At 43.3% G+C, this 23,160-nt stretch overlaps 1 protein-coding gene across 12 annotated transcripts in view; it reads right to left on the bottom strand.

Moving 5' to 3' along the window:
- Window positions 1–23,160, bottom strand: part of Insc (INSC, spindle orientation adaptor protein) — a 107,552-nt gene that overhangs the window by 37,858 nt on the left and 46,534 nt on the right. For 6 of the 12 annotated variants that reach the window (XM_087658031.1, XM_087658034.1, XM_087658095.1 and 3 more), the window contains 5 exons: window positions 20,131–20,195; window positions 19,850–20,055; window positions 18,869–18,921; window positions 16,986–17,109; window positions 5,812–5,925 (listed from right to left, as the gene is read on the bottom strand). In XM_087658031.1, the coding sequence (XP_087514157.1) occupies window positions 5,812–5,925; window positions 16,986–17,109; window positions 18,869–18,921; window positions 19,850–20,055; window positions 20,131–20,195 (562 nt within the window). 12 annotated transcript variants of the gene reach the window in all.

The following is a 23,160-nucleotide window of genomic DNA, read 5'->3' as shown; positions in this document are numbered from 1 at the left end:
ACACATTTAAACAGTGAAGTCCTCATCCCTGATTGTCCAAGTTGAAAGTATGATTTGGGGGCCAGCAACAGATGATTTGGTAGAGTTGAGGATCAAGACCCTTCAGGTCAGTCCTCTGAAGAGCCAGCCTGAAGTCACCAGAACAGGTCCAGTAAACTGGTGAAAGAAGATAAAAGGACAGAGTCTGAAATTCAGTGCCTGTTTCTATCCCATCAGCCATGATGCTTCTCCTTGTTCTTTCCCATTATGGAAGGCAGGCGGAAAAGGAGTTATATATCAAGTCCTTTATTCATCATACAATGGAAAAACGAGCCACTAAAGGCCATACGTGGCAGGCAATTCCTCTACTTCCACTTCACCCTTTCTCCTGCTTGTAGAAGAAAACAACTGTTTTCAGGACACTCTACAGTGAGGTGGGGGGGAGAGAGAGAAAGCACCTTAGTCTTTGGATTAATTCTCTCTTTTTGTGGAAGACTACTCAGTAGTGTGTATCCCAGAAGGAATATGGAGATAAGAAGTATTCTGAAATCATGACATCCTCCCATTACAGAGTGATAGCACCAACAGACCATACAGGGGACACAACACAGTACTCACAGACCAATGGCAACACTTGGGAATCCAGAGCAAAAGTTGGTATCCCCTCTGGCTTTGACGCCTTCACTCTCTCCCTTTTCTGAGGGCTAGAAAGTACTTAGAGATAGCACTGAGTGAGCAGTGCCCTCAGATAGTCACTTTAAACTTTGCCCATCACGCTTGTGTCTACCTATTCCAGCACCTGTCCCCAAAATGTTATAGAAGGTGAGTTCAACACAACACTATGCCCTGTCAGGTTTCTTTATAATATAGTTACCATGTGCCTGACTCTGTTCTATATCCTTGGGATACAGCTGTAACTGGCTGAAAGGATAATGAATAAGCATCCTCAGAAGAAACAAGGACCACTATAGCCCAGAATGACTGCACTGAAATAACCTTAGATCTTCCTCCCCTCTACTCCTAACAGAGGTTCAGGATCCCTACTTGCCCTAAGAGATTTTCTTCTGACCACTATAGGGATCAAAAATGAAGAGGTCCAACTCAGGGAGGTGGTTATTTACTAATTCCTGATGTTTTACAATCATCTAACATTGATTACAAACCTTCCTATCCCTACTTCCTCCTGGGGAAGGTTGCTTTGATGGGAAAGAGCTAGAAAAATTCATCCATAGATTCAAAATATAGTAGTTTGTTGCATCCCAGATACTGCCTTGGTTCCAATCCATATTGAACTCCTGGTTTGGCAGGGAAGGGAGACAGTTCTAAAATCAGGAACAAAGCTGGGCAGAGATGCATGAAAAGAAGACATGGGGCAGGGTTGGTTCCCGAGGCACAGAGTAGGAACCCCTCGATCTGGGAATGGTTTGTAGAATGACAAGACAGAACCTCTCTGATTTCAAATTCATATTATTATAATTAAACTTTGACTTGCTTTCTTATTTTTCCATAGGACACCTGTACATTTCACAGAAGAACTCTGCTTAGACAGCCAATAAAGCACAATCAAGTTAGAGAAGCATAACCATAACAGTTTTAAACTGTTTGCCAGTAGCCTCTCTGGTTATCGAGTCTCCCTCGTGATATCAAACATATGAATAGATATTTATATTTTGGTGTTTTAACATTTGTTCATCTAAGTTGCATAGATATGATTTTATTAGATTTTTCAATTGGTGATTAATATATAGTCACATTGGGAGAAGGCAATGAGGAAATGGGCCCAAAGAAACCATGGTTGGAGAATAGCATAGACCCAGGGATGAACCTGCTACTACTATTTTGATGCATAGATACTATCTCTTAAACTGCCTTCTAAATGTGTTTCTTCCTATCCAGAGGCAGCTCTTGGTTTTCATCAGAGAAGTTCATTTGTGTAGTGGACAAAGAAACTCACAGCATGTCAAAGTGCAAAGCCTAGGTTTCTGTGGAGTACTCAGCCTCAAATGGGATCTGTCCTACCCTTTCCTCAAGAACACAGAGTCACTATACTCAGGACCCACAGCAGGTATGGTTGTCTGCACAAGACCTATGCAAGATCAAGCTCATCAAGCTCCCACTCCCAACTGAGGAGCTAGGACAGTGGAGGATGGCCTCTCGGGGAGGAAGAGTCAGTTTTCCTTAAGGGTGTGGTTCCTAAAAAATACACACTTAGTAGATGGCTCCATACTCAGAAGTATATGGGGGCACAAATAGGTTATTTTCAGAAATATTTAAAGAAAATAATGGACATGAATTGAGAGTGAGTCATAGATGTCTTGGAAAAGCTAGGGGTTGGGAGTGGATATAATCAAGATAATTGTGTTGCGTTATGAAATTATTGAAGAATTAATAAAATTATTGGGTTTTGGAGGCTTGTTCTTGGTTTTGTTTGTTGTGTTGTATTGTGTTGTGTTTTTTCTTAAGGAACCCAAGACCAAAGTTGGAAAGACTGTGGCAGCCTCATTTGCCTCAGAAGGCACTGAGGGCAGCAAATATATCTGAGTTCTGAATTTGCACTGGGTCCTCATTATGACTTTCCCCAAGCCTGTGAAAAATGTCCTCCCTGTCATTTTCAGTTATAGAAAGAAAAAGTCCTAGACCCTGGCTAAAGGGATTCAGGTCTCAGGTCCTGACTCCACTTCTGCTTAGTTTGGGCTAAAATGCTGTGTAACTGTTTCATAGGAAAAGCAGCAGGGGTGATGTGTGTGGAAGGGCCTGGAGCTAGCTCTCTGGACAGTGGCCTGAGAGTTAGTCTATAGAAGGCTTCCTGACCAGAAGGTGGGTGTGTCCCTTCTTGAAAGGTATGTAAAGGTCCGGAGCATGTGAAAGTGGGAAGCAGAGAGGAGAGCTACCAAGGAGTTTAGTTGGATTATCTCATGGACAACCCTAGAGCCCCTGCCTGGGGCCTGACAGCAGCACTTATTCTGGGGTAACACTGGGTTCGCCTGAGCTAGCAGATCACACTGTTGGCTTGGGCTTGTTTAATTTTATAGAAAGCTCTGGGCTCTGAGCCCAGATGCATAACAGTATGAATTATTCAGACAGCTTGGATGAGCTGTTATAACGCTGGCAGGGGCCACTCTAGGGTGTGTAGGCTGTTGATGGAAGGAATCACAGAGGACCTGAGGTGACTGTGACGCAGCACTGTAGAGTTTTGTGTCCTCTGCTTGGGGAGAGGAGAGGGTTGCCACCAGCATCATGAGATGACTGGGCTCATTCATGGGTATCTGAGTCAAGATATACTGAGAGAACAGACCTCAGATTGCTCAATTGGAAGCAGGTTAGACATAGGAGTGGCCCAGAGCTCACAGCAGGCTCCAGAAGTGTCATGAGGAAGACCACAATGGACCTGTCACATGGGTTCCAATGTTAATTCCTTACTGAGTGTCTGAGGTAGGTTGTTTTCAGCACTGGACTCCTACATGGTGCTTCTGCTACTAGAACTCAATCTGCCATCTTCTAGACTGAAAAGATGGAAGGCAACCCCATGCCCTCTCCACACTTTTACTGACCAGACACAGTATGGTTGAGGTGAAGATTAGGATCAGAAGACCTGGTTAAAATTTCAGTTCTACATGAACTTCTGAACTCAGAACTTCAGACAAGCAATGACGCTCTGAAAACCTGCTTCTTCTCTTCAAAGATGTGTATTATAAGGTCTGTGGAGATGGATCAGTGGGTAAAGCCCTTGGTGCACAACTGTGAAGACCAGTGTTCAGATCCCCAGCACCCAGATAAATGCCAGGTAGTCTTAGGAACCTTCCTATAATCCCATCACAAGGATGTAAAGACAAGGATTCCCAGAATAAGCTGGCTAGCTAGATTAGCCAAGTCAGTAAGTTCTGAATTGAGAGTTCGCCTCCATGTACAAGATGGAGGGCCATCAAGGAAGACAGGCAACTTCAACCCCAGGCATTCAGAGGCATGTGAAGCTGCATAGACATGTGGGCCTACACACATGCACACACACATATACATCACATAATACACATATACACACAAAGAATGTAGGAATTATAACACTTAACACATCTAAGGGTGGCTGTTCATCAGATGGGATACCAAGTGGAAAAGCACAACAGTGTCCACGTCACTAATGAAAAACACAGAGACACAGGGAGTAGGAAAAAAACAGGAAAAGAGTGGAGGGGAGGGGAGGGGAGGGAAGAGGAGAGGGCCACTCTGATGAGAGAACATTCAGGATAGCCAGAGGCAATTCTGTTGCCTTTAATGCTGTACAGCCTAGTTCAAATTCTATCAGTTCCCATGTCCCCACCTATTCGGTGGGAGTGGGCTCCGGCTTCAACACAGGGCTTTGAGTAAGTTTAAACAACTACTCAGAACATTATCAGGCACATAGTAAAGGCTATAGAAATACTATGTTGTTTCTTAAAGCTGATGCCCTACATCTATTGCCACCACCACCACCACCACCACGTCACCATCACAGTGACCAGTTCCACCTTTAGAAAACCCAGGCTCTGTCTCCCTAGCTCCTACCAACGCCTCCCAGTCCTGACTTTCCCCAGGCTCACATCCAGGAATAGTTAATCATTCATTGTGCGATGCACCAGGAGCCAAGAGAGTAAAGATAATGATTGAGACAGATGGAGTTGTTGGAGCAGGGACTTTGCCTTGTCAGGAAAAGACTCTTACATTTTAAGCTATTAATCTTCTGAAATGCAGAAAACATGGGTAGGAAAATCTCGTTTCAAGCATGAGCTGGGCAAGGTGCTCCAATACCGTGAGTCCTAGAGTTTTTGTGTGTACCAGATCGCAGATGTGTGTGGACCAAACACTATAACTATGCAAAAAGTGCCAGCCTAAAGCCTCCACGGGAGGAACAACCAGAACACCATAGGTTTTTCTTGTTTTGTCATTAATATTCAATAAGACTCATGGCTTCCCTTAGAGAGGCTATAGTAGGGCGTGGCTCAAAGCACCAGAAAAAAATAAATGAAACTTCTAGCCATGGCTGTTAAATCTAGGATACACTGTGGGCAGTTGTGTAGGAAGAGAGTGGGAAAAGTCAGGAAATGGAGGAAGCAGTGACCAAATAAGGCAAACAGCTCACCATGGCTGCCTGCTGATTAGAGTTTGATAAAATGAGAATTGCAGGTTTATTTTTCCACCAGCAAGATTAGACACTGTGGTGGATTATGGATGTGTCTTAAAATGCCACAGTTCACAACGGTAGGGATGATGGTCCCAGGGCCTGGCCAGCCTCTTGCCGCAAGCTAACAGCAGGGCCAGGATGAGAAGTGCCTATGGTCCTTGCCAGGTCTTTCTTGGAATCAACATTAACCCAAGGTGGGTTCCAGACCTCTGAGGAGACCAACTAGCAGGAAGTTAAACACTACCTTTGGCTTAGATACAAACTCAGGTCTGCCTTCTGTGTTTTCATGAAAGAGAAACACGGGGAAGGGGGAAAGTAGTAACCATTGTCTACATGAATAGCACCAGCACACAGCAAGGAAGTTTTGGGCCAACCAAGATTTACCATGTATTTTTTAAGAAGAAAATGCCCTTCGTTTCCAGAGAAATTCAGATAAGTCTGTATGAACTTAATCACTAAACTGGAGTTGATAGTTTGAAGAATATCTTTGTTCTGCACAATATCACATGACCTCTACAGGTCAAGCCCCTCCACCAAGGTGAATGATAGAGTCATAGAATCTGTGGGGAAGACAGCTCCAATACCCTCCCCACTTCCTTTGCCCCAGTACTACCATATGCATTCAAGTAAAATCACAACTAGTGCCTCCTAAAGAGAGTAGTAGCCATGAAATTCACCTTGGCTATGATGCGGCACAAAGGAGCCCCCTCCTGGGTCAGGCTGAAGAGGTTCCCTGTGGTAGATTCCGTGATGTAGATATTGTCTGAGGTATCGATTTTTCTCACAAGTGCCTAAGAAGAAAGAAAAATCAGTTAACTCTTTTCCGCCCATCCTCTGCTCTTCTCCCTCAGTGGAATACCAGTGGGTCCTTGCTTCTAATAGCCTCTGTGGGATCGACAATCCTGTCCCTTCTACTTGTGGGAGTGATAAGTCCCTAGCTGTAGGTGAGGTCTGAGCTCCTCTGTAAAGATGCAGAGATGAGGAATCATTTCAACCCCCTTGTGCATGGAGATCAAATGAGCTCTGTCCTGGTTCCTGAAGGCCTCTGAAAAATACCAGTTGATTGTGCTCTAAGTTCACAATGAGAACAGAAACCACAGTTGAAATACACACGCATCAGTGTGACAGCAAAGGAGTGTCCACAGCTATGTCCAAAGCATTGGCTCATTTTGGACGGCTATTAGGCAAGGACGGACTCAGTCCAGCTGGTGATAGGTTCCGGGGCTGAGACAAGCATGCTCCAATATCACAACCCTGCCTGGGGGACATTCGCACTGGATTATAACTATGACAAGTAGGGGCACCAGAATTCTACTGACAGACAGGTAACGTCAAGAGTAGTGAATGCTATACTCACTGAAGATGAAACACTACTGTGTGTGAGAGAGTTGCATATAGGACCACAAAATTTAGGAAGAGCCTGGAAAATCACTAACAAATAAGATATGAAGATGATTCCTAGAAGAGTTTGGCTAAGTTCTGGGAGAGAGAAGCCTTACAAACCGAAATCAGTTCATAATCAGCCATTAGCTTTGGCACATGTGACTTATTGATTATTGGCTATTCTTGCCTACTAATGAGTGCAGTTGTTCAAGTTTTCCCTGGAAACTGTGGATTTGGAGACCTGCCTTCCTGGGCCTTCTATGAGAAGACAAAATCTGCAAAATATGGGTGCAAACCTCAGGTATCCTTTCAGTGGCTCTCTCTCTATATATATGCATGTGTATGCACAAGTGTGTATACCTGTACGTACGTGTCTGAGCATATGGGTATGCCTGTGTGCATACATATGTTTACATGTTTTCCAGATATGTGTGCATGCATGTGTGTATGTGTTTGTGCAAGCATGTATGTGCACACATGCATAAATATATCTGTGCGTGCATATGTTATATGTGTTATATGTGTGTCCCCCCCATCTAATATTTTGATACAAGGTCTCTCAATGAACCCAGACATCACCAACTCAGTCAGTGAGCTCAAAGGGTCTTTCTGTCTTCCTCTTTAGCTCTAGAATGTCAGACATATACCACTCACCCAGCTTCTTTGGGTCTGGGATATTGAATTTAGGTCTACATTCTTGTACAGAAATAAATTTACTGGTCGAGACATCTCCCCAGCCCTTTTTTATTTTGTCTTGAAACAGAGTCTCATGCAAGTCAGGCCACCCTTGAATCTACAATCCTCCTGCCTCTGCTTCTGACACATACTGCAATACCTATACAACTTATTTTTAATATTAAAATGGCCATTTTTTAAAAAATAATCCCAGGGTTGAAAAAAGGACCCTTGAAGGAAGACTCAGGCTCTAGTCTCAGCTTGTCTTTAGCTCTCTGCGCTAATCAAGAATGCATTTGACTAAGAGCAGATTCTGAAACTAAAATGCCTAAGTTCCATCCAATCTTGGCTCTGCCACTTGTGCTGTGCCCTGGAGCAGATGATTTACTATAGCCTTTCTTTGCCTCAGTTTCCTTGTCTATACACTATACAGCATCTGTCTCTTATAATGAGGATGCTATTATCCCAACCTTGTCAGCATGCACAGAGAGAACATCTGGAGGAACCTACCACAGTGAAGAAAGCATCGTTGGCAGTCATTATTTTCTGGGCTTGGGAAAATGAGATAAACTTCTTAGGACTTGGTTTCACCACTTATAAAACTATTCAAATGAAGAGATTTGGGTCTCTTTTTCTTTTTCATTTAAACTCACACACAGCATATTAATCCTCTATATAGAATAGCCTTAGATTGTGTGTGTATTTAAGCAAACTACATTAAAATACACATTTTTTTATTCTCTAAGATCTGGTAGGTACCTCTTACAAGGGGCCAAGAAAAGCTAGAATTGTTAGCCAAGATTTGTCAGCATGGATCTTTGTGATGAACGTGCAGGTTATGCTCCTTCCCCCACTGTTTCCATGAGCAACCACACAAGGAATACACATTCAAATGGAGATGTAGATTTCATATATTGGGGTCCTGTACCTCAATGATAATTAACTAATGTTCCTGATGAGTGTTTGCACTTCAAGCAAATTAGCATTAAATTAAACAATTCAAGCCCAATGTCTTCTGCAATCAACTGCTAATATTAGACCATTTAAGTCTGAGAATAATTTCATGTTAATGTCTATACACATATACAGTAATTACACCCCAGATTTATCTCAAGGACAAAGAAAAGTTGTAGGCATACTTTCCTACAGCATAGATTTGGAAAAGCAGATCAAAAGCTCCTGCAGAATCCAGGAAGCTCTGAATACTGTCAATCTTGACAATGGCAGTCTTTAATTCAACTTTCAGTTCACATTTGAGGAACCTAAGGTGAACACAACTGATCAAGGTCAAACACACACAGTTCCTAGGAACTAGACTTTGTCTCCAGGGTGATGGCTAACCCTTGTAGTCAGCCTTATTGGGTTTTACAACCCTATGGGTGCATCTAGAAGAGTGTTTCTGGAAAGGTTTAATTGAAGAAGGAAGGCCCATCCTGAAAGTGGGTGGTACCATGCCATGAGACAGAGTCTCAAATAGGCTACTACCAGCATTGATCTCTACTTCCTGACTGAGGACACGATGTGACCAGCGCCCTTATGTTCCTGCTGCACTGTCTTCTCCATCATGATGGCCTGCATCCCTCTTTCAACAGTAAACCAAAACAACCCCCCTTTAAAGTTGCTTTGGTAAGACATTTTGTCACAGCCATACAAAAGTGACAAATACTCCCTAAGACTCTGCATTTCTACTCTGAAGATCAATAGTCCCATTACTAATGTATACATGACTTCCTTTAGACCAGAAAAGCTAGAAGGCAAAACAAGTATGCCATCCAGGCCTATCAGCAGCACTCAATGAATCCTGGTTTGCATCAGCATCTGTCAGTCAGTAGAGTCACCAGGTCTCTCCAAGAGACAGAGAACTGACCCAGAGCCCTCTGCTGACACCAGGATCTTCCATCATATTCCCGCTGAAGCCACGCTTCCCCTGCATGACTTCTATGTGAGACTGAGCTCAGCATGTCTATGGTATGGAAGTTTCCCCCAACTGATGCCTTCTCTTTTTCATTCCCTGAGTCTTTCCTCCTACTCCTGTCCTTTTCTTTGTCCGACTTGAACACAGCTTTCCTGAGCATCATCAGATCCCTCTCTTTATCCCCAGGAACCTACCTATCTTGGTAACTCATACACATTAACACATTTCTAAAAGTCAATTTTGGGAGGGATGGTTTGGCCTAATTTTTTTCTTTTTAGGAAATCAGGGAGATACTGGAAACATTCCACAAAGATACTTTATCCTAGATCATAAGAAGAGTAGTCAAAGACTGTAGACAAAATCAAAGGAGATTGACTTAGCAGGGTGAGTGACAAATACTTTCTTAAAAGACAGACCACATAGACATGAAACAACAACAAAGCAATGTCTTTAAGACAAGGAGAAAAGGGCATGAAGGAGCAAGGATGTGTAAAGTCTACCAACTCTGAACAAGACACTAGATAGTAGAGCATGAGTCAATTGCATCTCAATCAGAAAGAGCTAGTGAATTCTATCAGTTGGGAGAGAAAACGAACTGACTATAATGTATTTCCCAGAAGAAACCAGGAAAATATTGTGAGACTCTTCCTGAAGCTTTAGATGGAAAGTGGGTAGTTGGACAAAGTATGGGCCAAAGAGTGTCACCAGGCCCAGCAGATCTGCCAGGCAAAGTGGGATAAAGATAGACCCTGATCTATTCCTCTCAAAGATTCCTGATTCCTCTCAAAGAAGGTTACACTTTGCTAACTCCTCCCTTGAATTCTAATGCCTTGCTTGACCAGTAAAAGCCAGTGCCTGGCAGGAATGATACGTCAGGACTCTCAAGACTGGGTCATAAGAAGCCTTGAACTTTCAACCAGGCTTCTTGGGATAGTCCTTTCTGAGTCCTAGGTAGCATGGATAAAATTTGAGAACCTTGGAAAAGCTTCTTGAAGAACCCCTGTCTATACTGAGAAGACATTTACAATATATGTCCACTGAGAAGAGATTTACAACATACATACATAGGACAGAAGCTACCTGGAGGTCATCAAACTCTTGCAGCTACATAGCATCTCACTGAAAAATGAGAAACATGGGGCTCACTCAGCTAAGCCCCACCCAGATCACTTGACCTTATGATCATGAAAACAATCATTGGGTTTGTTTTTATGCGTTAACAAGTTTCTAAACCATAGATAAATGCCACAAAGATCAGCATGGGTGCTCCAAAGGGTAGATGGGTAAATGTTCAGATGAAAGTCTAGGAGTTGGAGGGGGAACTGCTCATGTCCTAGGGAACAGACTGGAGGAATCATGACTCGGGCAAGAGTGGAGAGATGGCACAGGAAGAATGGATGTTGTGGGCAGAACCTGGGAAAGTGTCAAGTGAAGCCAGAGTTGCATTAACCATGTCTCGCAGGTGACGCATCTCTTGACTGACAGTACCCATTTGGGAAGGTAAATAGGACGCAAGAACCAGAGGCTTTTGAAAGACCCAAACATGGGTGGTTTCATTTCTTTCAAGAAGAAAAACTATCCCTAAGTTTAGACAAACATGGAAAACACAACAACACAAAAGAATGTGCCATAAACCTACAGTATGTGCGAAAAGCTGCCAAGATTCAGAGGCCATACAGAGCCTGAATGGAGAGTTTGGTTGTCTCTGGAGGTGATAGTGAACCAGTAGAAGAGAGAGAAGCAGGGACCCAGATCACTGCTGAAACACAATGATGTACTCAAAGAAAGACTACCCAAGCCTGAACTGTTCAGAGGTATGAAAAGATGATTCTGCGAGCGGTGTCTGACTCCAGAGCTAGTCCTCATGGCCCAAAGGTGCCAGGGAGCTGCCCGAGAGTGGAAACCAGAAAGAAATCTTCCAGAGGAGCCAGGGGACCAAAGTCCAAATCAATCTTCTAGTGGTAAGTAGGGACAGTAACCACCCTGACATAATGTTATTTGTGTCTATGATTTTGCTTATTTTTAATTTGACAGCTAAAGTCTTTCAGCATAGTATTATGTAATTTCCCGTAGATTATATGTATCAACATAAAAATAAAATTTCTGCATCACTCAGATGTAGTCACTGTAATTTGAATATCAAAACATCTTAACATCATCATCCATTTAAAAATATATGAAAAATATTTCTTTGACATTTTTATAACTTCTCATCATTAAATTTATATCTGCAGTGTACTTTCCTCTCAAAATTTTCCTTAATGTATTGAACTTAAATTTTAAAGTGTGTGATTTATTACCCTTGTGATACTTATCACTGATATTTGACGTTTATCTTTACTATATGGTTCCAAGTGTCACAGACAAATGAATCCAAGTTTTTCCTCGTTGATTGACATCAGTTACCATCAGAACAACTGGTGAACATGCAAAAAATTTAATAACTACAAATCTTACAAACAAAAGTTTTATTATAAGCAAATCTTGATGAAAGAGGTATTTGAAATATATTACATTGTTATATATAATCAATGGAATTAGTCCAGCTGCTAGTAATTAATTTTATGATTTTAAGTATTAAATAGATATCATATTTCAAGTATAAATACTTTGACATAAAAGACTTTAGTTGGTCTTTTAAATAGTGCACATCAAATCTGAAAAAAATTAAAAACCAAGCCCATTGCATTCAGAATAATCTGCATCATTTAGGTCTTTGGCTCTTCTGTGATACTTTTCTTTCCAGCTAGTGTCACAGTCTAGGGATGAGTATGAAAAATGGCTGAAGGGAATGGCTTTCACTAAGTACTTACTTAAAATAGCCATTTAAAGACTTGATATACCCTACCACTCTTCTCTTTGTTCTTATCCAAGAGCCATACACTATTCCAGAATGAAATAGAAAAGATAAAATAATTAGAGACTCCCACTCTCCCCCACCCCCAACTGTACATTCTACCATCTATCTGAATTCAGAATACCCCATACTGGGGACAACTTATAATGCCTGTCTCAGCACAAAAGAGCAAAATCCTTCAGAACTAGTCATGGTGGCTCAAGGGCTTTATTGTTCCTGGATAAAGGTTTCTCCTTTACTTGATTCCCCATCCCCAGGATTTCGGGGAAAGGGGTTCTGGGATGTGTGATAAGCATATGTTTCCTCTAAGAAATTACAGAAGTGCTAGCAAAACCCACTTGCATTCCTGGGAGAGAAAAAAATGAAAACTGAAGATCTACAAATAGATTTACTTAAAATTTGATGTGCTTACATGTCTCCTGGGACTCTGTCAGGAAACTAAGAAATGCAGTGCATTCAATGTAGTTCAAAGATCACCAGCTCAGGTCACCTGAAAGAGTCCTGCCAATGCAACCCGGGGAGGGGAGGGTAGCACATCGTACAGAGGGGATAAAACATGGTTATTCAGCAGTGCAGGGTGCCAAGGAATGCACACCAAGCACATCCATGTAAAGTACTTGCAAATTCCTGACTTTGCAGGAAGGAGAAAAATGTCCAAATGTCCTTCTGTGAGAACAGGGACATTTTTCTCCCATATATGGTAAATGCAGTAGCATAATTAATCTGCAATGGCTCGCTTTCCCTCACAGGTATATGTTCCCATGTGTTGTGGCTATGCACAACTAAAATAAATACTGTGGCTGGCATCCAGTCCAGGCCACATCCAAGACGGTATTCGCTCTCTCTTTTTTTTTTAACCTCAGCTGTAATGTACATTAAAGCCTCTGGAAGCCCTAGGGATGAAATCTAAAGACAGAATGATGCCAGGAGTTTCTCCCCTCGGGACTGAGAACTGACCTATACCCACCTTCTTGGCCTGCATAACAGTAGTGAGGTAATCCTGGGTCTGAGGTACTAACTTTCTGGGCACTTGCATTAAGTTTGGGATGAACCTGTACCAGCCAATTTCCTGGTACCCCCTCCTCATTACCATGGAAACAGCCTAGACTATAGCCATGAAGAAAACCAGACTGCCTAGACTGTCTAATTTTGGTTTTCAACTGAACAGGCTCTAGAATCACCTAGGAGACATACCTCTGGGCGTGCTTGTGATTTCTGAGCTCAACTGAGCTAAGAAAACTCATCTTAACTGTGAGAGGCACCATTCTCCAGGCTGGGATCCCAGAGTAAAGAAGAAGGAGACCGTGAGCTAAGCCCTGGCTTTACCTTCTGCATCCTCACTGCAGTCTAAGAGTGACAAAGGGAATCAGAAGGAAATGTTAGGCCAATTGTCAGGAAATCTATACATGATTTCATGGCCATGACATCATGAACTGCTTCTCAGCCACCTAGAAGTAGACTGATGGCTGACAGTGAACCCACTAAGGAGCTGGGTTATCATTTGGTGCAGAGGCTTCAGGAAGCTGAAGGATGCTCCACAGACAGCTAGTTTCCCTCTGCTCAGCCTGCCAAGAACTTAAGCAATACCATCCTTACCAAGTAGTTAAAATAGTATCAGTACACAATTATGAAATTAGGACACTATTGTATCAAAATTACTGTGTTCTTTTAAGGCAGGGTATACTTACAGTCAATATACAATCCAGAAAGTGTTACCAAGTACCTTGTGTTATTTCATTTACCCCAACTCAACCCACTATAGCAGCAAGGAAATCTATGGTTAGAAAGATTAAGTGACTAACCCAAGTGTGCAGAAGGATTCCAAACCATATGCCTAGTCTACTACTGCCACCCCATAATTCATAGAATTATAACCTCTTGAGAGAGAAGGACATTCAGCCCAATTTCAGTCTTCATCTCTGTCCTCCAGTCACTGCTGGCCCACCATAACCATGGAGCTTCCCTGGGGCAATCCCTCCCACTGCCGGGAAGTCTCACTACTCCACATGCGGTATCCTGGAGGTCATATCCAATGACCCTAGTACACTTCTCTTGTGTACTCCAAAAAATTTGTTAGATCTAAATGTCTGTTTCTAGATTGAGCATCTCCTGCCCCCTCCAAATATTCTTCAAAACCTCCATCTTCCGAAACTCCCTTTGTTCTTGGAGCTTCCTCTGAGTGTACGTAATGAATAATTGTCATTGTCAATGTGACTAGACTTGAAATCACCTAGGAGATACACTTCTACGCATGTCTGTGAGAATGTTTTCAGAAAGGTTTAACAAAGGTGGTTTAACTTTGACTGTGGGTTGTACCATTCAGCATGCTGGAATTCCAGGATAAATAGAAAAGAAGGAAGAAGTCTCCTGAGCATTAGCTGTCTCTTCTCTACCTCCCTCTTCTCAGATGTGAGGAGTACAAGCTACATGTTCCTGTCACTGTGAACTACTGTCACATGGACTGGTTTTCTCTCAAACTGTGGGCCCAAATAAATCCATCTTCCCTTAAGATGCATTTTGCCAGTAATTCTGTCAATAACTAATCAAAGGTCCAGAATTGGACTTGATTATATGCCAGGATGAGTCATGACAATGTGGAGTGATATTATATTATTATTGTTCTTGTATAAATTTCTTCACTATTTATATGTGGCTTAAGAGAGATTATTCCCCCTTAACAGCCAACACAGCTCCATAGTGCTAAAAGAATGTCTCTGAAATGCATGCTGCCAAAGGCATTGCCCCAGGATTGCAGCAGAAGTAAATAAACATTTAACTTTTTAAAATGTGGTCCTAACAGTTTGAAATACACCACTTGGCCTTCTCCACCGGTATTGCTCAAATCATCAAGAGACGTGTGCCTTAGAAATACACGGATAAAACATAGTAAAATCCCTGTTGTGGGTAGACAAAAGTCTTGTGAATGTAAGAGCATACATCTGAGTTTGCCTGCGAAAACACTTTTAAAGAGGCTTAAGGAGGGTAGAAAGCCCACCCTGAGTCTGGGGTCCTTGGGAAGACCTGCAAAGGAGAAAAATGAACACCATAGAAGTTCCTATGCAAATAAAGAGATTTTATTTTCTTTATATCAAGACACCCCAGGTACAAGTTCCTGGTATTATAGGTCTCCCTAGCATCCTAGGGAATGACATTGAGTCCCTGGTGTAATAGACATGTGTGTACAACTCAACACCGGAGACCTTGTCTACGACCAATGTTTCCTGAAGTCACCCCTGTCTTTCTAGGGAATTTGCTAAGAAGGTGAGGGTCATCTAAACTTCAGGGTGAGTATGGCAAGCTTGGCCTATAAGAGACTTGGAAGACACCATGTGGAATTCTGGGAGGGAGGTTGGAAAACACCAAGAGAGGACGTTATCAGGAAGAAAATAAATATGCAGACACATCAAGGACAGACTTTGCCATCCCTCCCTGGAAAGCAGGGCTATGGGGATTTACCTGTAACATAAGAGTAACTAGTACAAATCAGCTGTCAGGCCAGGCCTCAGAGACCTGGGCAGTCATACCTCCCAGTAGGTCTGCAGCAAGCCAGGAATATGTTCCACCCAGAATAAATTCAGAATGAGGGACAAACAGAATGAAACTTGGCCTAAGATGTCAGATCCATGGCCAAAGTCTCCAGAGAGTCCTGGCCTTTCCTACAACTCTCTGACATAAAGGCAGGAGAAACCCTACCCCATGACTCCCTGTTAGCATGAGATGTTCTACCATTGCTTAGAAATTCCTCTGGTGAGATAGGACCCCAGGGTTTTAAGTATTCTTCAGACTTCAATATTTCTGTTCATCATGTACTAGATTTTCTCGCCAACATGGAAAGATGTGTTTTAATGCTTCAGTTTGTGGCATGAACCCTTAAGTGAACACCCTTGCTCCTCTTTGATAACACTGGTTCATTAACTAAGAGTGCCTATCTCAGAGCCCCTGTGCCCTAGAACCCCAATATCCTTAGGGTCCCAAAGCACAAATGCAGCCTTGAAACCCTCCTTCCATTTGTTTCTGATTCTAAGGACAGGAAAAGCAGCCTTTGAGGACCCTCCTGTGGCTGACGGTAAGAATGCTTAGGACCAGCTGCACTGGCACAGGACTGGGAACATGACAAGGAAGGACTATAGAGGATCAGGCCATAAGAGCCAGCCCTATGCAACAGAAAGGAAGAGAGGAATCTCTGAGCTCATCAGAAGGCCGATTTTGGAGAAAATCAGACTTTTATTATTTATGGGAGGCTTTTATTTGGTGGTGGGAAAGAATGGTAAGTATGTGGCACAGTATTCCTGAACTATAAATAACATGTAAATAGCTCTCATAATGAAAACCTTATGGAGCCTGCTGTATTGGGAGGCATCAAGGATAACCAAGTCAGGAGAGGGAAATACTGCGTATTTAACCCAGCCTGTCCACCTGTCTTCACTTCTTACTTTCATCCCTGGGAAAGTTTCACCTTACAGATCATGCAGGGAGTAGGGAGGAAAGACATTAAGGACCCCGATGTAGACTCTGTTGTGAACCGGTTTATGGTACATCTGTTGTCAGACTACAGAGTATACCACACCCTCTTTCTGGAATCAAGTATAAGCCAGCCCAGAAGCAGAGGATGACTTTCTAGTGTTCTCTAAGGCCAGGACTTCAAAAATTGGTTTATCCCCGTGCTGGTAGCTTAAGTTCTTCGGTGCACTGTGAATAATGGGTCAACAGAGAAGATTCGGAGAACTGAGAAAGATACTCCAGGCTCTGATACCACCTTTCCCTGTGACTTTGGCTAAATCTCTCTCCTCTCTAAACTCCATTTCTCACATCTGGAAACTCCAGAGTTGGATTAGATGTTCTGGAAACTCTGACAGAATCTTGACAATCTTCATGTCGATGCTGGCATGGACAATGGTGGTCTGAATAAGGTTCCTCTCTAGAAAGGCCATTTTGCATTTTCTCCTAGTATGGCTGAATCACTAAGTGCCCTCCCTCCATGCTCATCCCACAGTGTCCTGTGTCTCCCAATCCACACTGACCTGCACTTCCCGTGTGAGGGCCAGTTCCAGTAGCTGGCCAAAGTGCTGGCCCAACATGCTCAGGGTCTCACTCACGCAGGCCTTCATTGACTTCAGAACATGCTCATTTTCCACTTGGAGGCACCTGGGAGGAAGAACAAGGAAGTGGGCCACCAGAAGGGGTACTTGGTTGGACCACAGCTGTGGCTAGGGCAAACCTGGCTTGCTCAAAGCGTGCTGTGTGGGAAGAACAGACTAGAGAGGGAAGACACTGGTCCCATGAGAATCAGGGACGGAATCTGCCAGTCTGATTGTCCCCTGGCCTTTTGGTATATAGAGAAGTGCTGGACTCATCACATTGTCCTGTTACTGGAAAGTGCTTTCACCAGAGAGTGGCAAAGTCAGTGGGTTCTCCCTGGGATAGTGGGTTGTCATTAAGGTCAGGTAGTCTGGGCTCAGTGGTGCCGGGGGTGGAGGGGCAGTTACCTTTGAGAAGGTAGTGCTCTCTCTGTAGCACTTGTAAGAGTTGCTGCCTATGCACAAACAAGACTCAAACAATGGTGATACCAATGGACACAAAAACATGGAAAAGGTAAAGTTTGAGGATCCCACCTCAGACAAAGACCCACAGGCAATGAGTGACTCCTGGAGAAGAGTTAGCCTTGCTTCTTATTGGTTGTTCAGTCCAAAAAAATGTGGTCAGCCATGAAACTATATACACACACCACCAAAATAGAAAAAATAGATTTGGAAAGTTTGCGTGTGTGTGTGTGTGTGTGTGTGTGTGTGTGTGTGTGTGTGTGTGTTTGTGTGTGTGTGTGTATGTGTATGTGTGGTGTGTGTATGTGTATGTGTGTGTTTGTGTGTGTGTGTGCGTGTGTGTGTTTGCATGTGTGTGTGTGGTGTGTGTATCATATGTATACATATATACACAGGTATGTATGTATGTATATAATAACAATATGATCAAAAGACAAAAGACTATTACGTTGACAGTGGGGCCATGAGAGAGCACTGAGGGAGAAAAAGCAATATGGTTCTATTTCAGCTTAAAATTTATTTTTAACAAGAAAAACAAAGAATTGCTCTCACAATATGAAAAAAAAGCTGCTTCCAAGGTTTTTCCTCACAGACAAGAAAAGCAGAGGGGATTAGTTGAAAGTCCAACCCATGACCTGAGACTACTCTACCAAGAAAGGAAAAAGACTCTCTGTCTTCCCACATTTGTCAGAACCCAGGTCTGAGGCATGAAGGGTTAAAGGAGCATGTCAACACACACTCAGGATATATGTCAATACGAGGTTGAGGGTGTATGTGTGCATCTGAGTGTGAACTCATGTATGTTTATGCTGTGAGAGAGTGGGGAGGGGCTGTGGATGGATTCTGTGGTGGTATGAGTGTGGATTTATATGTCTGTGTGAGAGAAAACGGGTGTCTATGAACAGCTCTGTCTCTGTGCATATGTGAGGATGTGTGAGATCAGCTTTCACCTTACTTGTCTCCAAGGGGGTTCTCCAAACCTGAAGCAAACATTTCCCCATTATCTGCTTACCTCAAACAACTTTCCACTAACACCCAAGGCTCTCTTCTACCTTTCCCTAGCCTCAGGTCATGGGACAAAAATCTCATGGGAATCTTTCATTATTTCATTTTACTTTTTGGTTTTATTATGCAACCCTTGCATTATGTAAACTGTACTGGACTTTTAGCAAACCTCCTGCCTCTGCCTTCTAAATGCTGCAACTACAGACATGCATCACTATACTGACCTCAAGATAAACTTTTGAGGTTTCTGAGAATGCACAGATAAAGAATCTTCAGCCTACCACCACCCAGAGAAGAGACTAGTCCCTTCCAGAGCCAGAAGCCAGGCTGGCTAAGCAGAGAGCACAGGGCGCACTTACCTCTCAGTGACCGCAGAGAGCTCGGAGCATTTCTCCATGAGCAGCTTCTCTGCCTGTAGTAAAAAAAAAAAGATCACTGTGATTCTTTTGAGGACCAGCTGATGCACTGGGCACTCTGGGGCATGAAGGTGAAGGGAAAAACAGTTACAGAGATGAGAACACACTGTGACCTGAGCCGTGGTTAGCCAAGGAGCTCAAGGTCAGCTGCTTTGAGAGATTAAGGAAAGCTGGCATGCAATCAGTTATACTGTGGGGTCTGAGAAGCCTCTGGGAGGAAGAGCTATTTAAGCAGAGTTTAAAGAATGAATAGACATTCACTGCCTGCAATGAAGGAAGGAAACGTTGAAAGTGAAAGATGAAAAAAGAGATAAAGATCTCGATGAGGGACATAGATGCTGTTCAGTGGTTCACTTTTGACTTTGGGAAGATTCTAATGCATTTTGAAATTAGAAAGGCTGGATCTGAACCTTCTTCACGTCATCCCCTGCTTAACTTGGGGCAAGTGGCTCAGTTTCAAGCATCTATCTACTAAACTTCAATACTATAATACTAGTCTGTTCAGTCAACCGCTTGCCATGTTTTACATGTTATTTATTATGCAGTCATTCTCTGCTGCTATACTCACCCTAAGCAGTAAGACACAGAGGAGTCAAGTAACTTGTCGAAGTCATACAATGTAGACTGACAATTGAAGCCACACAGTCTGTATTCAGGGTTTTTTGTTTTGCTTTGCTTTTTTTTAGTATGCTTAACCACTGTCAAGCTGCTCACATTGGTTGTACGGGTTAAATGAGATATTTATAAAAAAGGAAACACCCATCATAATGCCTTACACAAATATATATTCATTAAATATCCTCACCATCCTTCTTTACTTTGTGGCAAGACAAGGAGACTACTGACCAGGAAAGGTTCAGACTCCAGAACTCAGGAAGGCATTCCCACACCCATCACCTACTACTCTATCCCAGCATGGCTGACCTGGCCCATTTCCTGCGAGGTTGTCCTGCTGATGGTGCTGTACTCGCTGACCATGGAGCGTGCATGGCACGTCAGACGCACACTCATGCTGTGCACGCGTGCCCAGCGGTCCTGGGCCAGCTTCTGCCCGATCCTTCGAAGCTCTGTGCTGATGACCCAGCCCCGCTTCAGGAGCAGCTGCAGAGGATCTCCTGGTCCAGGACCACCTGCTAGGATAAGGTCACTCTGCGTGTCTTCCTCCAGGCTGATGGGCTTTGCCTGCAAGACGCACATGCACTCACACTCGGTCATGAGCTTCAGATCCTCCATCCAGCGCTGAACCGAGTCCACCTGCATGAAGTGTAGCCTGCAACCAGGGGACAGTGGCAGAGTGACTGCCCACACCTCATGCTTCCCAGACAGTTCCCATCCCAGGCCACCAATGTTCATGCAGTTTAAGCTCGGCATTATATTTCCAGTTCTCCCCATCATTTCTCATGATTACCACCCAACAGCTAATAAGATGGACGCCCAATGCTTTGGGGGCAGGTGACCAGACTGATGAATGACAGGTCATGACTCCTGACAGAGGTATCAAATAAAACTGGCATGGGGTGAGCTGTGGCAGACCTACATGGGCATATTATATGCATTTTATTAAGATAATGCCTTCCAGAAAGTTGGTAGCAATGAAAACAGTTTCCCAAAGAAGCAGAAAAGCCAATATACAGAGAACAAAAAAAAAAAGAAGAAGAAGAAGAAGACAATGACACACAAATGATAATCTAGAGAAAATGTTCAAAGGAAAGGTAGAAATCCTTTGAGGCCAATGGCATCAAAGCCTTTTCTTCCTGCCTTTCAACTTTCCTCTAACTTCTAGTTTGTCTACAGTGTAAGCTTATAATGAACAGATTAGCTGCATTTACTCAGTAATTTCCAACGTAAGGAGACACTGAACACATTACAGATCAATGTATTTAGGATGGTGTGTGTGACTGTAGGGAAGCTGACACTGGCTTCCACTCACAAGGAACTTCTGGGCATCTTAAAAGAAGAAGATGTGTGAGGAATGAGAAGATGCAGGAGCCCTCGCCGTCATCTTCCAGCATGGCAGGACAGTTGATTACAGCCTTAGTCAGCCAAGTATGAACTACGAATAAGCTGGGCACCGGGATTCATGGCTCACTGCTTCTAGTGTGAATGCAAATGCGACTGTCCACTTCATGCCCCTGCTGTGATGCCTGCCCAATGAACTGAATCCTCTCAAACCATAAGCCAAAATAAACTCTTCCATATGTTACTTTTTCTCAGGTATTTGGACACAAAAATTATTTGCATGTACTTAATACATCTTCTAGTCAGAAAGACAAAGCTTTGTCACTAAGGTGTATTAATCCAATCCCCTCTCTGTGCTGCCAAACTAGGCATAGAGTTATAGCAACTGGAGCTGTTGCTTGCACACAGTGCTGATGATGGAACTTCGGCTGTTGAGGTAAACTCCAGAACCACTAGCATCATTTCTGATGCCTGTTAGCTACAGAACTCTGCCTGAAACACATGAGAATCTCTAAGCAGATTTTAATCAGCACCCTCCCAGAGAGTGTAGGTCTTCTGGGGATTGAGAGCAGGATGAGGCTGACCTTTCAGGCAAAGATAAGGAAAGGTACTCTCCGAGGAGTCAGCTGTGGAACAGGGAGGCAGAAGAGGTACGTCTGAGATAGGCCAGTCAAAGGGACAATGAGTCCGTCCCTCAGATTAGATTTGTGCGTTTGGAAGAGGAAGAATGGTGGGGAGACAGAACTGAAAGTCCCAACACACTGTTGAAGGGTGACAGGGCATCACAGAGAGCTGGAGAACAGAGGAGACAAAAGATAGGTAAATTGTAGCATTTAGGACACATGCCAGGACCAGCTTTTAGCATACTCCTTGAGAATAAGCATGAGCAAGAACACTAGATTTTCTAAGTGGAGACACACTCACCCCTAGCCAGCCAGGGTATGTTAGCCAGCTCTCTGTGACTGGGAGAAAGCACTCGAGGTGATTTATAAGAAGACAGGAACTGGTTGTGTTCATGGTTTCAGAGTTTTCAGCCCACGGTTACTTGGTCCCATTGCTATGGCAAGATATAAGTGCTTCTTTCAAGGCCCCTGACTCCAGCAATCTCACTTGCTTTCCCTAAGCCTCTGCCTCTCATTCCTCTTCTCAACAGCACTGGCTGGAAACAAAGTGTTCAACCAAGGAAACTTTGGAGAACATCTAGGAATCAAATCATAACAATATCAGGACCCCCAAGCAGCTTCCAAGTGGGGCGGGCGGGGACAGAAAGGAGAGGAGACTAGAGCCACAAATGCCCTAAGCCTAGACCCATCATGTAAAGTGTGTAGACCCAATGCTCAAGCATTGGTCAAACTCCTCACCTCCAACCCACACAGGAGGTACACTCAGTCCTTGCTCTTTAAAATCTATGATAAGGATGAGAAACACAGTGAGATTTTAGAAGTTGTGTAAATTAAAGTCTCAATCGATTCCTTTCTCCTGGCAAGAGAAGATTGACAAAATTATTGATTTCTCTGGGATATGCGTGTTTGTGCCTGTATGTGTCTGTTTGTGGTTATGAATTCATCTAGGTGTCTATATTACTAGATGCCCTCCTGTGTGTCTGTATGTGTCTCCCAACCTGCACAAGTACTTAGATGTGTGTGTGTGTGTGTGTGTGTGTGTGTGTCTTTACCAGTCTCCAGTCTCATGCCACATAAACTCGATTAAAAATAAAGGAGATGGAGCTTGAGCATGGGCTCAGTGATTCAGTTCCAAAGAAATGACTAGAAAAGGAAAGAGACACATAAGTCAGCGATGAAGACTGATATCGTATAGCCTGGTGATCCAGGTCAGCATCACAATGTTGGTTCATGTTGATAGCATGCATCCAGTACGTTAGGAGGGGCACGTCAGCACTCTGGAATTCTTTCTTCAGAATACATGACTTCAATCTCATGGTGAAAAAGCATCAGCAAATCCTAATTCTGGGTTTGTGCTGGCTAGTTTTATGCCAACTTGACACAGCTAAAATGCTTTTAGAACAGAGACACTCAGCTGAGAAAATATTCCCATTAGTTTGGAATTTGGGGAACCTGTGGTACATTTTATTGATTGCTGATGTAAGAGAGTTCAGCCCATTGTGGGTGCCACCATTTCAGCGTAGGTGATTCAGAGGGTGGGAAAAACCAAACAAACAAACATCTGAACAAGCCATGAGGAGCAAGCCAGTAAACAACCCTCTTCTACGGCCTCTCCTTCAGCTCTTGCCTTCTGGTTCCTACCTGAGTTTCTGC

This window comes from Rattus norvegicus, chromosome 1 (assembly GCF_021556685.1).
Source record: "Rattus norvegicus strain SHRSP/BbbUtx chromosome 1, alternate assembly SHRSP_T2T, whole genome shotgun sequence".
Classification (NCBI taxonomy): domain Eukaryota; kingdom Metazoa; phylum Chordata; class Mammalia; order Rodentia; family Muridae; genus Rattus; species Rattus norvegicus.
The sequence above is the reverse complement of the archived record's forward strand: the minus strand, read 5'-3'. Positions and strand labels throughout refer to the sequence as shown.